The sequence below is a fragment of the Myodes glareolus genome, chromosome 22 (genome assembly GCF_982192425.1).
Source record: "Myodes glareolus chromosome 22, mMyoGla1.1, whole genome shotgun sequence".
NCBI lineage: Eukaryota > Metazoa > Chordata > Mammalia > Rodentia > Cricetidae > Myodes > Myodes glareolus.
Window position 1 is genome coordinate 15,741,244 of NC_142047.1, and position 13,924 is coordinate 15,755,167.

Below are 13,924 nucleotides of genomic sequence, written 5' to 3' on the forward strand. Positions count from 1 at the left end.
CTGACCTCAAGCTCATAGAGATCTTCCCACCTCTGCCTACTGAGTGTTGGAATCAGTGTGCCACCATGCCAGCAACCCCCTAAATTTTTAAAACCCAAATTACATCCATTGTTCTTAGAAGTTAAAAAGTGTTTACTGTAGTTGGACTAGCATTCATGGGGCATTGGGTTTGGGTTCCAGCACAATAAGAACAAAGTCTTTCCTTTGCTCTCTCTCTCTCTCTCTCTCTCTCTCTCTCTCTCTCTCTCTCTCCCCACTGGGATTCTCTCTTGCTCAGACTGGTTTCTGACTCCTGGCCTGATGTGGTTGTACTGCCTCAGCTCTGCATGCACGTATGAGTATAGATGCCACCATCGTGTTCAACTCAGGTAATCTGGTCTCTAGATTTGCTGCTCTTTGCCTTGTCAAGAAACTCGTAGGCTACGGGTGGTTTTTCTGTACTGGCTTGTGGAAATCAGTCTGGCTGGGACCAGCCCTGATACATCTGTGATAGCTCTGGATTTAGGTGATGGGTTTCATCTCCCAGCATGTTTTTCTGGGCACAAAATGGAGAATTGGATCAGCTCAATCCAGATTTTAAATATCATGCTTTTCTCATGTGCTTCTTGAGTTCCCAGGCCTTCCCAAATTCCATAACCTCAGGAGGTGACCTAGGTGTTATCAGAAAGCTTTGCCTAAGGATGTTAGTTTGACAAAAACAGTACCATTTCAATGGAAATTACCTGTCTGTGGACTGCTACGGGCCATAGTTAGCTGTGTGCACTGTTGGTTCAGCCTTCTCCTGCCCCAGACATTAAAATTCTGCTTTTTTTGGAAACAGATACACCTTTCATAATCTCTGAAAGATTATGCCCAAAGACCAAGAAATGTAGCTTTTAAACTTGTGCAGCTGGGCTTGGGTAAGCAAGGTAGAGAATAAAAAACCTAAGATTGTCTGCCCTGAGCAAGGATGGAATGCAGGAGCTGTCTTTTGGTATGTCACCAAAAATACCCACAGCTCTTACCTTAAAGCAAATAAGAGATAGTTTATTTTAGAGTCATTATGAGTGACCATGAACACAGATTATGTTGCCCTAAATTCCATGTTCCCATGTAGAAGCAGTTTCATAGGGTTTTTATAGTTGTATAGAACAAAGGAAGTCATAAATCAAGCTAACTTTAAAAGCTAACTTAAAAATTGGTGGGTCGGGCAGTGATGGTGCCCTTAATCCCAGCACTCAAGAGGCAGAGGCAGGTGGATCTCTGTGAGTTCAAAGTCAGCCTGCTCTGCAGGGTTCCAGGACAGCCAGGACTGTTACACAGAGAAACCCTGTCTTGAAGAAACAAAAAAACAAAATAAAAAAACAACAAAAAAAATTGGTAGTTCCATCACAAATGTAGATACATCAAGATGAGGGAAAGTTTTCTGTAGGCCCAAGATGCTATTTGATGACATCCTTAGCTCTTGGATAGGTGGAAGCGAGTGTTCCCCTGCTGACGGCTTCTACAAGGTTTCTGGTGGTGCTGGTTTGGCTTTTGTTTTGTTTTATTGTTGTTGTTTTAATTTCACAACTGTTGGTTCAGATACAGACTGGGGCAAGGAATGGCTGTTCCAGAGGCTAAAACTAGCTCAAGGTAAAGTAATTAGCCTCTGAACCTACAAAATTCCAGTCTTCACAGCACTGAGCTTCAGATCAGCCCATCGATCTCTGCAGACACAGAAGTGCCTTTCCAGGAGGTTTTGTTCATAGCTGGACACAGCTTCTTTTCAGAAATTTTCGTTCACAGTTGTTGGGTTTGTAACAACTCAGGGTGTGGCTCAGTGGTGAAGCAGTTGTCTCTCATTTGCGGGTTGATTCCCAGCCCCAAGACAGGTCACCTGCTTGAACAGATCACCTTACGGAGGTACCATTCTAATGAAAGATTTGTTTGAAAGGCAGTACTCTGGGCTTTTAGAGAGCTGCTACAATATCCTGAGGTTTATACTCTAGAATCTTTCCCTTTACCTCTCCTCTTTTTTTTTTTTTTAAAAAAAGACAGAGTCTAATGTAGCCCAGGCTAGTTTCAGATTCAGTATGTAGCCTTGAACTTTGGCTACTTTTGCCTCCTATGCTAGAATTACAGGCATGTGTCACCACCTTTTTTTTTTTAATGTGGTCCTAGAATCCGGATTGCATGTGTGATATACAAGCACCCTACTGACTGAGTTACATTGCCAGCCCCTTTCCCATCTTCCAGAACCTCCCCTTCTTTGTCCCTCGTGATTTTTCGATAGCTCTGAGACCTGCTTTCATCAGAATCATGTTCAGTGTAAGAGGAAAAGGGAAGGGCACACCTGCAAGTCTCTCAGCAGTAACTGACAGCTGGCTGCTGAGGGCTCTGTAGCTGGAGACAGTTCAAGAGTGTTCCTGGTCCCTGGGAAATTCACCCACTCCAGCTCTGCCTGCATCTGTACCAGCATCCACGCTGGAGCCCCGTGTTGTGTGCTTCCCTGCTACCTTACTGCAGTTCAGTGCCTTGAATTTTCTCTGACCATCTTGGCCATATCCTGAATTAACTTAAAACAGTCTGGATTATCTATCAAAAAGGCATGAAGATGTCCCTGAAGATAGTAAGACAGTTCTTAAAAACTTCAACTTCCTTTTTTTTCAAACTATTTAAACAGGGAGAAAAAAGTTAATTTAGTGTGTATATACAGTGTATCTTGATCAGACCCACCGCAGCTCTCCGCCCTCACCCTCCAGAGCTCCCTCCAGCACATCCCCTTCCTGCTTTCACATTGGTAACCCACTGAGTCCAGTGAGTGCTGCCTAATGGATTTTGTCAAGTTCCTTTACTGCATCTACTGAGACAGGCATGTTCTGTCTTTTGAGTCTCTATATAATTTATAACATTTATTGATTACATGTATTGAACCATCCCAGCATCTTATTTGGAGGTAAATCCAACTTGATCATGGTGAATGATCTTTCTGATATGTTCTTGAATTCAATTTGCAGGTATTTTGCCAAAAAGATTTGCATCTAAGTGCATTAGAGAAATTTATTTTTTTAATCTATCTTTAGTTTCAGGGTAATACTAGCTTTATAAAAAAAAAGGGGGGGTGGGATTAGTGATATTTCTTTCTTTGCTATTTTATTGACTAGTTTTAGACATATTATTCCTTTGAAGGTCTAGGGAAATACACCTGTGAATCCATCTGGGCCTAAACTTTTTCAGTGTAGAGAGATTTAATTACTACTTCAATCTCACTGCTTGGTACAGATTTGTTTAAATTGTGTAATCTCGACTTGGCTTAATTTTTATAGGTCATATGCATCTAAAAATTCATCAATTTCTTATACATTTTCCAATCTAGTAGACTTTATACTTTTAAAGTAAGACCAAATGATACCTGGATTCCACTAGTATTTCAAATAATGGCTTCCTTTTCATTCCTAATTTTATTAATTTAAGTCTTCTCTCTCTTGGTTTGTTCGGCTAAGGGTTTGTCAATATTTTCAAAGAACCAGTTTTTGTTCCATTGATTCTTTATGTTTTGTTTGATTCCACATCATCAGTCTTGGCCCTGATCTTAATGATTTCTTTCTGTTTACTGTCTTGGGGGTTTTCTTGTTTTTCCAGGGCCCTAAGGTGGATCATTCATTACTTATTTGTAACCTCTCTGATTTCTTCATGTAGACACTTAGAGCTATATAAACTTCTTTTCCTCGGTCTGTTTTCCTTATATCTCTTAGGTTTGGGAATGTTGTGTTTTCATTTTCATTTGATTCTAAGAATTTTTTTGTTATGTTCTTGACTCCTGTAGAGACTCACTCATCATTCAATAGGGCATTAATCTCCAGGAGTTTATATGTGTTCTAGTGCTTCTCTTACTGTTGATTTGTGGTCTTATTCCATTCTCATGAATATGAGGAATTATTTCAATTATCCTGTGTCTGTTGAAGCTTGCTCTGTCCTAATAGATGATCTATTTTAGAGAAAGCTCCATGGTTTTCTGTGAAGAATATGTATCCTGCAGTGTGTCAGAAGAATGTTCTATAGTGTCTGTTCAGTTCATTCGATCTGTAATCATTCAATTACATACTTCTCTATTTTTAATTTAAATTTTTTTATGTTACTTAATGTATTTGGAAAAGAGATGCCATGGGAAGCATTTAGGACAGCAAACAGTTAAGATCAGGAAGGAATCCCCTCTGTCATAATTGAAACACTAAATATATAAAACAAAAAGTATACTGAAAGAAGCAAGTAAGAAACACCAAGCTACACAGACACAAGCCCATCAGAATAGCAACAGATTAATCAGCTAAAACTTTAAAAGCCAGGAGGGCCTAGGCAGATGTAGTTCAAATTCTGAAAGACAGTAACTACCAAGCCAGACTACTATACCCATTGATTCTATCTGTCATAATTGAAGGAAAAAGGAAAACTCTCCATGATAAAAATAGACTAAAGGAATGTATGAGACAAAACAGAGGCACAATTTCCTGCAGTTTTTAAGACACTGTAACACTGGGCACTGTATGCCCAGCACGGTAACACATCCCATTCATTATTCCCAGTTCTTTTTCAGTTTGAGGCCCACCAAGTCTATATAGAGAGCTCCACATCAGCCAGAGCCACATAGTGAGAGCCTGTCTAAAATACAGGTATTAATTTAGATATTGTGTGTGTGCACACATGTGTAAATGCATGCGTATAGAAGTCAGGTGCACTTAAGGGAGTCGGTCCCCTTGTGGGCCTGGGAACTGAACCTGTCAGATTTGGCTGCCAGTGCCTTTATCACTGAAATTGTCTCTCCAGTGTACAGGTTTGGAGGGTTTGATTGCTGTTTTGTTAGCTTGTTTTTTTTTTTTATGTGTGCGAATGTTTTGCCTCATTTACCTGCATATATACTTGTGCACTCCATATTTGCCTGGCACTCGAGGCAAGAAGAGGCTTTGAAACTGGAGTTATGGAAAGTTGTAAGCTACCATATGGGTAATGGGAACCAAACCCAGACCCTCTGAAAGAGCAGCAAATACTCTTAACTACTAAGCCATCTCTCCAGCTCCCCTGACCCCTACAGTTTTAAACCTCAACTTTTTTTTAGGTCTGATTGCAGATCATGTAATATCTCTCACCTGAAGAATTACAAAACCTCTGAGCCCAACATGGTCCAGCCCCCCTGTGCCAACCCCAGACAAAAATAAGTGTGTTTTACTTTATCATCCAAGCAGCATGCTCCCATGGGGAGAAGCACCTCAACTCGGCTTCTGCATCTTTCACTGCAGCATGCCCAATTATTTATGGGCAGGTAATAACCTTAAAGATGAGCTTTATCCTTACAAAAGAGCCATTGCCAGCTAGGTACCATGGCACATGCCCTCAGCCCCAGCACTCAATAGTGAAGCAAAAGGATCATGAGTTAGAAGTCAACCAAGGCTACATAGCAAACCCCTGTCTTTAAAAACACAAACATACGAACAAAACCCATACATAGATCATGAGGTTCTATCATCTCTAGGTTCACATTACCCATCAGAAAGTGAGACAGGACTGATGTGGAAATAAAAGCAATGTGTTGCTTTTATTGGTTATTGAATAAAGAAGCTGCTTTGGCCTGTGATAGGGCAGATAGAGCTAGGCGGGGAAACTAAACTGAATGCTGGGAGAAAGTAAGTGGAGTCAGTGAGATGCTATGTAGCCACTGGAGGAAGCAGACATGCCCAGAACTTTAGCGGTAAACTGCAAGCCTCACGGCAAAATATAAAATAATAGAAATTGGTTAATTTAAGATATAAAAGCTAACTAGCAATTTGTTTAAGTGATTGGTCAAGCAGTGTTTTAATTAATACAGTTTTATGTAATATTTCAGGTCTGAGCAGCCGTGAGCAAATGAGCACCCTCCACTGCCACAGGACACCTACAGAAATGGTGGCACATACCTGTAATTACAGCACTCGGGAGGTTGAGGCAGAGATTGAATATTTGAGGCCAGCCTATTCTACACAATAAAACTCTTTATCTCCAAAAACATATAAGAAAGAAAGTACAACACCATATCAAACTCCTCTAAGAGGGAGTTGAGTTTGTGCTAGGCTCAGGTTATACTGATCCGATAGCACTATACTATACTAAGTAATGTGCTGTGTCTGCACCTTCAGCCTATGGTCTCCGGGGCCAGTAGTTGAACTGTGCCTGCTTTCATTGTTGTTTTGTTTAACAGTGAGCCAAGTTTTGATCTAAAACTTTCTATGTGCTAAGCAAGCATACTCCCAGTGAAAGTATCCCCAGCTTTTACTTATTTGTCTGTTTACACTACTCAGGGTTTCACTATATGGCCTTTGCTGTCCTGGAACTGGCTATACAGACCAGGCTGGCTTCAAATTCACAGAGGTCTGACTGCCACCTCCTAAGTGCTGGGATTAAAGGCGTACACCATCATGCCTGACTTTATATCTTTGAGGCAGTCTCACTAAGTTGCTCAGATTGCTCTTAAATTCCCTCTATAACCCAGGCAGGCTTTGAACTTGTGATCCTCCTGCCTGACCTTCCAAATGCTGGAATATAGTCCATTTTACCTAGCCTCAACATTACTACGTAGCAGGTGTTTGTTGTTTTTGACAGGGTCTTATTTTATAACCCAGGCTAACCTAGGATTTTCAGCAGCCCTCCTTCCTCAGCTTCCCAGTTGCTGGACGGCTTGAGGCACCACACTCCACATTATTCTCAATGAGAATTTATATATGAAAAGAAGATAGTCAGGTCTGCCTCTTGTGAGGGGCAGAGACAGTAACCATGTAGAGGCACTTGCGAGTTCTCCCATAAGGGCTTTAAAAGACGATTCCTCCCCCTGTGACAGGTGAAGGCGGTCTGTGCCCGTAAGTGCATAGAGGACTGGAGCGCAGTAGTCACTGTGCCTCGGTTACACTTTCCCACTAGTGACTGCTCAGACAGGCAGCTCTCTCGGAACTTGAACATAAGTGTTCCTCTTAGGTTGCAGAGAACATGTGCTGGAAGGTGCGAAGCCTGAAGCCATCAGTGACACTGCGGACTTGGCCCTGCCACCAGAAATGCCGATTCTCATCGACTTCCACGCTCTGAAAGACATCCTGGGGCCACCAATGTATGAGCTGGAGGTGAGGACTCTCATATCTATGTTTACACTGGCGCTTGCTTGATATCGGGCAAGTAGAGTTGTGGTTTCTGAGGCTAAAGTTCTGTCTTAAAAGGGAAATCTCCTTGCGTACTGTCACATGTGGTAGTGTGGCTCTGTAGGGAAAGAGAGCCATGTGTCTCTAGGGCAGCTAGGCTGACTTGACTTAGTCATCCACCTCCATCTCATGATTGACTCATGCTTGTGGTCTTGCTGCTGCGGAAGAACCCTATCTTCTGCTGTGTGCATCTTAATCAAAGATGTCTTGTCTGTGCTCCTGAGGGCTTGGGAAGGAGGTGGGGAATCATCATGATCCCCACTGTCTGAAAGCAAGAGTCCAGCTTTAGTGTCAGACTGGGGCTACTGCCCACCAGATAATGTATTTCAGGATCCTCTCATCCTATGGATAATTCCCTCAATGTTAAGCCAAGTGTTGGGCTCACCCTATTACTGTCTTGTTCTGCTTTTCCCTTTCCTACCTCAGAAGGCTGAGAGCCAGGACAAGCCAAGACGCAGATGGACAAAGTTATAGAATAGAATGTTGAAGCCATTACAGCATATTTGGGGAGTTTAGACGTTCCGGGTGCTTTCCTAGGAGAGGTTTGTAAAGATGTCTAGAAAATAAACCCATCAAACCATGCATTAGGCAGTCTCTCGAGCAAAACTTCATAATCATTACCAGTGATGATGGTTTTCCCAAGGGCTTACAAAGGGGAGAGGAGAGACTCGCTGCAGCCATCTTCCTTGCTCATGTATTAACTTCTGAACTGGCTTTTCCGCTAACGAGCCTTCCCACAAAGCTCCCGTTCACCCGGAACAGTCCTTGTTTATTCTTGACAGCAGATCTGGAATCGTCCAGCCAAAGGCATTTGGGTTCTTTGAATTCTTCAGATACCGTGGATTTGAATTTCACAGCGTTTAAAGAGAATGAGCTTAGTTTTCACTGTTAGCGTCAAGGCGGGTTCTGAGTCCCTGTTCCATGGCCTCTTTTGTCTAGACTTTCCAGAAAAGACTCATCCCAGCAGTCCCCTGAGAACTGAAACAAAGGGCTGACACTTGTTTCTGTCTGTCTGTAACCCTTCTCGGCTGATGTGGAGTTTCTGCCACCTCAGCAGCGCTGGCAGAGGAACAGCAGAAAGAACAGAAAGGAAAAGCTGTAACATGGCTTAGTTGTGCTCTTTGGTGTCATTTTATTTTCCTAACAGCATCTTAGCTATCACAATAGAATACTTGACCAACTTGAACGTAAAGGAGGATTTCAGCAGGCAGTTTGCAAACCTCACTCTTGCTGTTCATCCTCTGCTGACACTGACCCCTGCAGAGATAGGCACTTTTTCGATACACTTGTGGCCTGCCACACTTTTATTCCACGTTCTTCATCTTTACGTGGTCTGTCAGTCCTGGGGGCCTATTCACATCCATACTCCTATAATGTTTGCCAGGGCATTACTAGGACGCCATGGCTCCTTGTGAAGGGCTGTACAGTCTTGATGGGTACATGAGTCTTCCTCTGGACTAAGAGTCACAGAGAGCTCTCCACATTTGCAGAGATCATCTTAGTCATGGGAGGTAAAGCAATGTAAATGTGGCCACAACTAGATATGCAAATGGTCCTTAAGTATTGATCTTTGAAGTATTAAAACCAGTTGGGCTGAGCCGGGTGGTGGTGATGCATGCCTTTAATCCCAGCACTCGGGAGGCAGAGGCAGGCTGATCTCTGTGAGTTCAAGGCCAGCCTGGTCTACAAGAGCTAGTTCCAGAACAGGCTCCAAAGCTACAGGGAAGCCCTGTCTCAAAAAACAAACAAACAAACAAACCAGTTGGGCTAAAGAAACAACTCAGCAGGTTAAAGGAGATTGTCACCATGCCTGTTGTCCAGGGGTCATGTTAAAAATGCTACAAGATCCCTGGTGGCAATAGGCAGGCAGTGGACTCTGGGAGCAGTCAGTCCCAGGCAAAGACAGCTAAAGACAGCTGCCAGTCCCCGAGCAGTGGCTGGTCTCAGGCATGATGGGCGGGCTGGTCCCAGCAAGCCAGGGGTGGGGGGTGGGAGGGTAGGGGGGTGGGGGGTGGGGGGTGGGGGGGTATGAGCAGGTCCTGAGCAGCGAGCGGCTGGGTGGGCGAGTGCGTTGGAGACACGTGGACAGACACATCGTACAGAATAGAATTGGATATTTATTACTTATGGGGCGGGGAGGGGGAGAAAGAGAAGAAGAGGAGAGAGACAGAGAAGGGCCCGGGAGAGAGAGAGCATGCGCGCCAAAAGGGGACAGTGAGTATCAAGATGGTGAGAGAAGGGCAGGGGTCACCGGGAGTGGGCGTGGCTTGTCTCTTAAAGTGACAGTTAACCATAACAGGTCAGTCCCCAGAACCCGCAGAGTTGTCCTCTGAACTCCACACATGTGCTTGGCATGCATGTGCATGTACACACGCATAAATGTTTTCATTTTTTTCTTTAAAAAAAAATGCCACTAAGAGGCCCAGTCTAGTATCCATTAACCTTTTCTTGAAACATGTTAAATGTTTCCTCAATCTGCATATTACCTAATTGGCAGTTTGAGTGGGAAAATAACAAAAATCAACCTGAGGGCTGGGGTTAGAGTTCAGTGGTGCACTGCTTACCTAACCTGAGGGCTGGGGTTAGAGTTCAGTGGTACACTGCTTACCTAACAGGCACAAGGCGCTGAACTTGAGACACTTTTATTCTACTTTGACACATAGTGATAAAAACATTCTTTGTTTGTTTTGTTTTTTGAGTCAGGGTTTGTCTGTGTAGCCCTAGCTGTCTTGGAACTGCTGTGTAGACCAGACTGACCTCAGAGTCACAGAGATCCCCCTGCCTCTGCCTCCTGAGTGCTAGGATTAAAGGTATGCGCCACCACTGCCCAGCGAGAAAAACGTTCTTAAAAGGTTTGTGTGTGTTCATGTGTTCACAGGCACATGTCACAGTATGCATGCAGAGGTCAGGGGACAGATTTTGGGAGCCAGTTCTCTCCTTCCACCATATGGATTCTTCTAGGGATCAAACTCAGGACATCAGGTTTGATATCAAGCCATCTCTCCAACTCTAGAAAACAGTCTAGACCGCAGGGGTCCGCCTTTCTTAGTGGAGAGAACTGGTGACCCCACAATCAGTAGTAATAATGGGAGGCTAACAGGTTTGTGCCGCTGCATAAACAGGGTTTGAGAATTGTTTTTGTTGAGTCACTTCTTAAGAAATGTTATAAACCACAACTTGCTTTGTAAAAGGGCCAAGGGCTAAGCTTGCATTTAAGAGATGTTTGGACTCCCTTTGTGCTTGATTGTTGAGTTTTATATGAGGACACAAAACCTCAGGACCCCATGTCTAAGAATGGCAGGATCTTCCCTTGGATAATTGTACTACCCTTGGCCACAGAGATCCTCCATTTGATCATCACTTCATTCTCCTGCTTGTGTGTGTCATTCAGGTCGTCACTACTCTCCACCTACTGTGGGTCTCCGCCTACTGTGGGTCTGATCCTTTCAGCCTGGCCACATCCATCCTTCCAGTTCACAGTCTCCCAGTCTCCTGCCCAGGATACCAAGATTATCCAGCAGATGGTGTTAAAAAAAAAAAGTGTGTGTGTGTGTGTGTGTGAATATGTGCACATGTCCACTTTCATGCCATGAGAGGACACCTGCCTTCCCACATTGGTTTTGAGGTAGGGTCCTTCTTGGTTTTGACGCTACCTATATCAGGCTAACTGATGTGCAGCCTTCCAGATGAGTCTCCATCTCTACCTCCAATTGCCATAGGAATGCTGGAATTAAGTACTTGGCTTTTCACTTGAGCCTGGGATTGAACTCAGGTCATCAGATTTACAGAGCAAGCTCTTTTACCTATTACATCATCTTCCCAGCCTGGTTTCTTTCTTTTTCAGTTTTATGTGTATGGATGTTTTACCTGAATGTATGACTATGTACCACTTGCATCCTTGGTGCCCATGGAGGCCTGAAGAGGGAATGGGATCCCCTGAAACTGGAGTTAACAGGCAGTTGGCTATGAGCTGCCATGTAAGTGTTAGTAGCTAAACCTGGATCCTCTACAAGACCACTAAGTGATCTTGACTGCTGAGCTGTCTCCCCATCTTGCCTGGTTTCAAGAAGCAACATGGTTAATAGTTTTGAGGATTCAACTGTAAGAATATGATTGACAGGGGCTGGAGAGATGGCTCAGAGGTTAAGAGCACTGATTGCCCTTCCAGAGGTCCTGAGTTCAATTCCCAGCAACCACATGATGGCTCACAGCCATCTGTTAGGAGATCTGATACCCTCTTCCGGCCTACAGGCATACATGCAGGCAGAACACTGTATACATAATAAATAAATAAATCTTTAAAAAATACACACAGGTATTAAAAAATCAATTTTTTTTAAAAAAATGGCTTATTGCATTAAACATAACTTTGCATTCTGAAGACTATACTTTAGGATTAGTTCATCCAGCCCTGGAAAGAAGCCATGCAATAAAAAGAATAAGAAAACTGACCCTGTACTAGTGTTTTTAAAGTCATGAACAGTTTTATCATCTGGTTTTTTTATTCTTAAACAGCACTGGCCTATCTTTTCCATCTTTCTCAATTAAATATAGCACAGAGCAGGTGCCAGTGCTAGAGGGAACTGACTGTGGTTGAGCTGGGCTGGTATCCAAGGGTAGCTAAACCTGCTGCCTACCTGTGAAGTGAAAGGTCAGAGTTAGCTCTTACAGTAAGTTGACTCCCCAGTGACTTCCCTGATGCCACCGTTTCCACTGCACACACCTGCTAGAGAAAGGCTGGGTGTGGGCACCCGGCCTTCTAGCAGAGCCATAGTGACACAGCACCTGACGGTGGAGAAGCCGCACACTGGATTGATACTTGGTGACATACTGTACTTATTTCCTCTTATTTCCTCTGGCACAGACCACACAACAGAATGGGCAGTCCGGAGACTGGAGTGCATTGCTGTCTTTCAACTGTTACTTTGCATTTTCATATCTGGGATGTGTTAACCTATAGCTTATCACCCAGCTAAGCAGCTTGTTCCACTTACACTGCAGCCAGGCCGCACAGGGCTGTCCCAGGCCCCGAGTGTAGGGGATCACCAAGGAGTGGCAGTGTTTCTGCAGTCGCTACAGAAAGCCTGGGAGAGCTGCTGCAGCTCCCTGAAGCAAGCTCACATACTGAAAATCCAGTCAGGCTTTGGATATGTAGAGATGTACAGTCCAATAAAGATACACTGATAAAGCAACTGTTTCCTGAAAATCAAGGCATATATAATTGGACCCAGCTCTTGGAAGTCAGTTCCTCACCCGTGTTCTGGGGCTATACTGCATCTGGCAAATACTAAATAAGAAGTGTATGTATCTCTTGTGGCAGACAGCCACAAAGTGAGAGGGTATCTCAAAATAATGTCAGGTAGTAAGTTCTCAGAGGGTTAGTGCTTAAGTTTGCTCTGGAAAAGCGAGTCTTAGAGGACAGTATGATTAAATGCTCTGGAAATCATTTCTCCATGTTGACACAATTGATTGGTTTGCATCCTTCAAGGTATCTGAGCGTTTGAGTCAACCTGGAGTGGCAATAGGATTAGCATGGACTCCCTTGGGTGGCAAAATCATGTTTGTGGAGGCAAGTCGGATGGATGGTGAAGGCCAGCTAACACTGACTGGCCAGCTCGGGGACGTCATGAAGGAGTCTGCCCATCTTGCCATCAGCTGGCTTCGAAGCAATGCGAAGAAGTATCACCTGACTAATGGTACATGACCCAGCCACAGTGGGGACACAGCTGGGAATGAGGGCCCTGGGTCATGATCAAGGAAGCTTGATCAAGGAAGCTTGTCTTACATTGTGTGACAAAGGTGACCCACTCAGTAACGTCCAGTGCTTGGCTTCTGAACGCCTACGGAGACTCTAGTGACCGTGTTAGAGCTGTTTGGCTTAGTGCCTGAGCTAGAAACGAGCAATGGTTTGTTTTAAATCATACTTAGAGTAGAATGAATCTTTCCATCCAGACCTCACTCTAAGTACACTATCCATTAATATTTTTGAAGGGTCCATTTACACAAAACATCCATTTTGTGTTTGATTTTATTCAGAGAAAAAAAATAGGTTTAATTTCTCTACATTAAAATTCCCTTTTTCCTTTTTAAAGCTTTTGGAAGTTTTGATCTTCTTGACAACACAGACATCCATCTGCACTTCCCAGCTGGAGCTGTCACAAAAGATGGACCATCTGCTGGTGTTACCATAGTAACTTGTCTCGCCTCACTTTTCAGTGGGCGGCTGGTGCGTTCAGATGTAGCCATGACTGGGGAAATTACTCTGAGAGGGCTTGTTCTTCCAGTAAGTATAGAAAGCTTTTATATTCTTGTAATTTTTACTCAAATTATTTTTAAACTTTCATGAATAATAGTTTGCCTTCTTTCTGTAAACACTTTGGTTTAAAATAGGTGTTAAAAATTTAGTGCCTGTAACTAATTTTTATTTTAAACTTTGGGTCAAGTAAAAGAAAACCTATCTCTCCCATGTTCCCTTGTCATCTAAAAAGATTTAAGGAGGGAAATATTAGCATGGTTGGTAGGAAGATCAGTACCTTACCTGAACATCTGCAATCTCTCTCTTAACAGTTAAAAGTGACTTGCATGTATATAAAGTCAGGTTGTTGCTTTTGAGCTCATCCCACACTTCTTGAAGTTCATTTGAGACATCCTAGCACCTTGCAGAAATCTTAGGTTACTGTAATTGGCAAGATTTATAGCAAAACTACCAGCATAAAAATGGGAATGGAATTAAAGTTGTCTGTTAC

General features: G+C 43.4%; 1 protein-coding gene across 1 annotated transcript in view; it reads left to right on the plus strand.

Moving 5' to 3' along the window:
* Lonp2 (lon peptidase 2, peroxisomal) overlaps window positions 1–13,924 on the plus strand; it is an 87,912-nt gene that overhangs the window by 71,367 nt on the left and 2,621 nt on the right. The window contains exons 12-14 of the mRNA XM_048434637.3: window positions 6,961–7,103; window positions 12,667–12,874; window positions 13,271–13,461. Coding sequence (XP_048290594.1) covers window positions 6,961–7,103; window positions 12,667–12,874; window positions 13,271–13,461 — 542 coding nt within the window. The remainder of the gene's footprint in view (window positions 1–6,960; window positions 7,104–12,666; window positions 12,875–13,270; window positions 13,462–13,924) is intronic.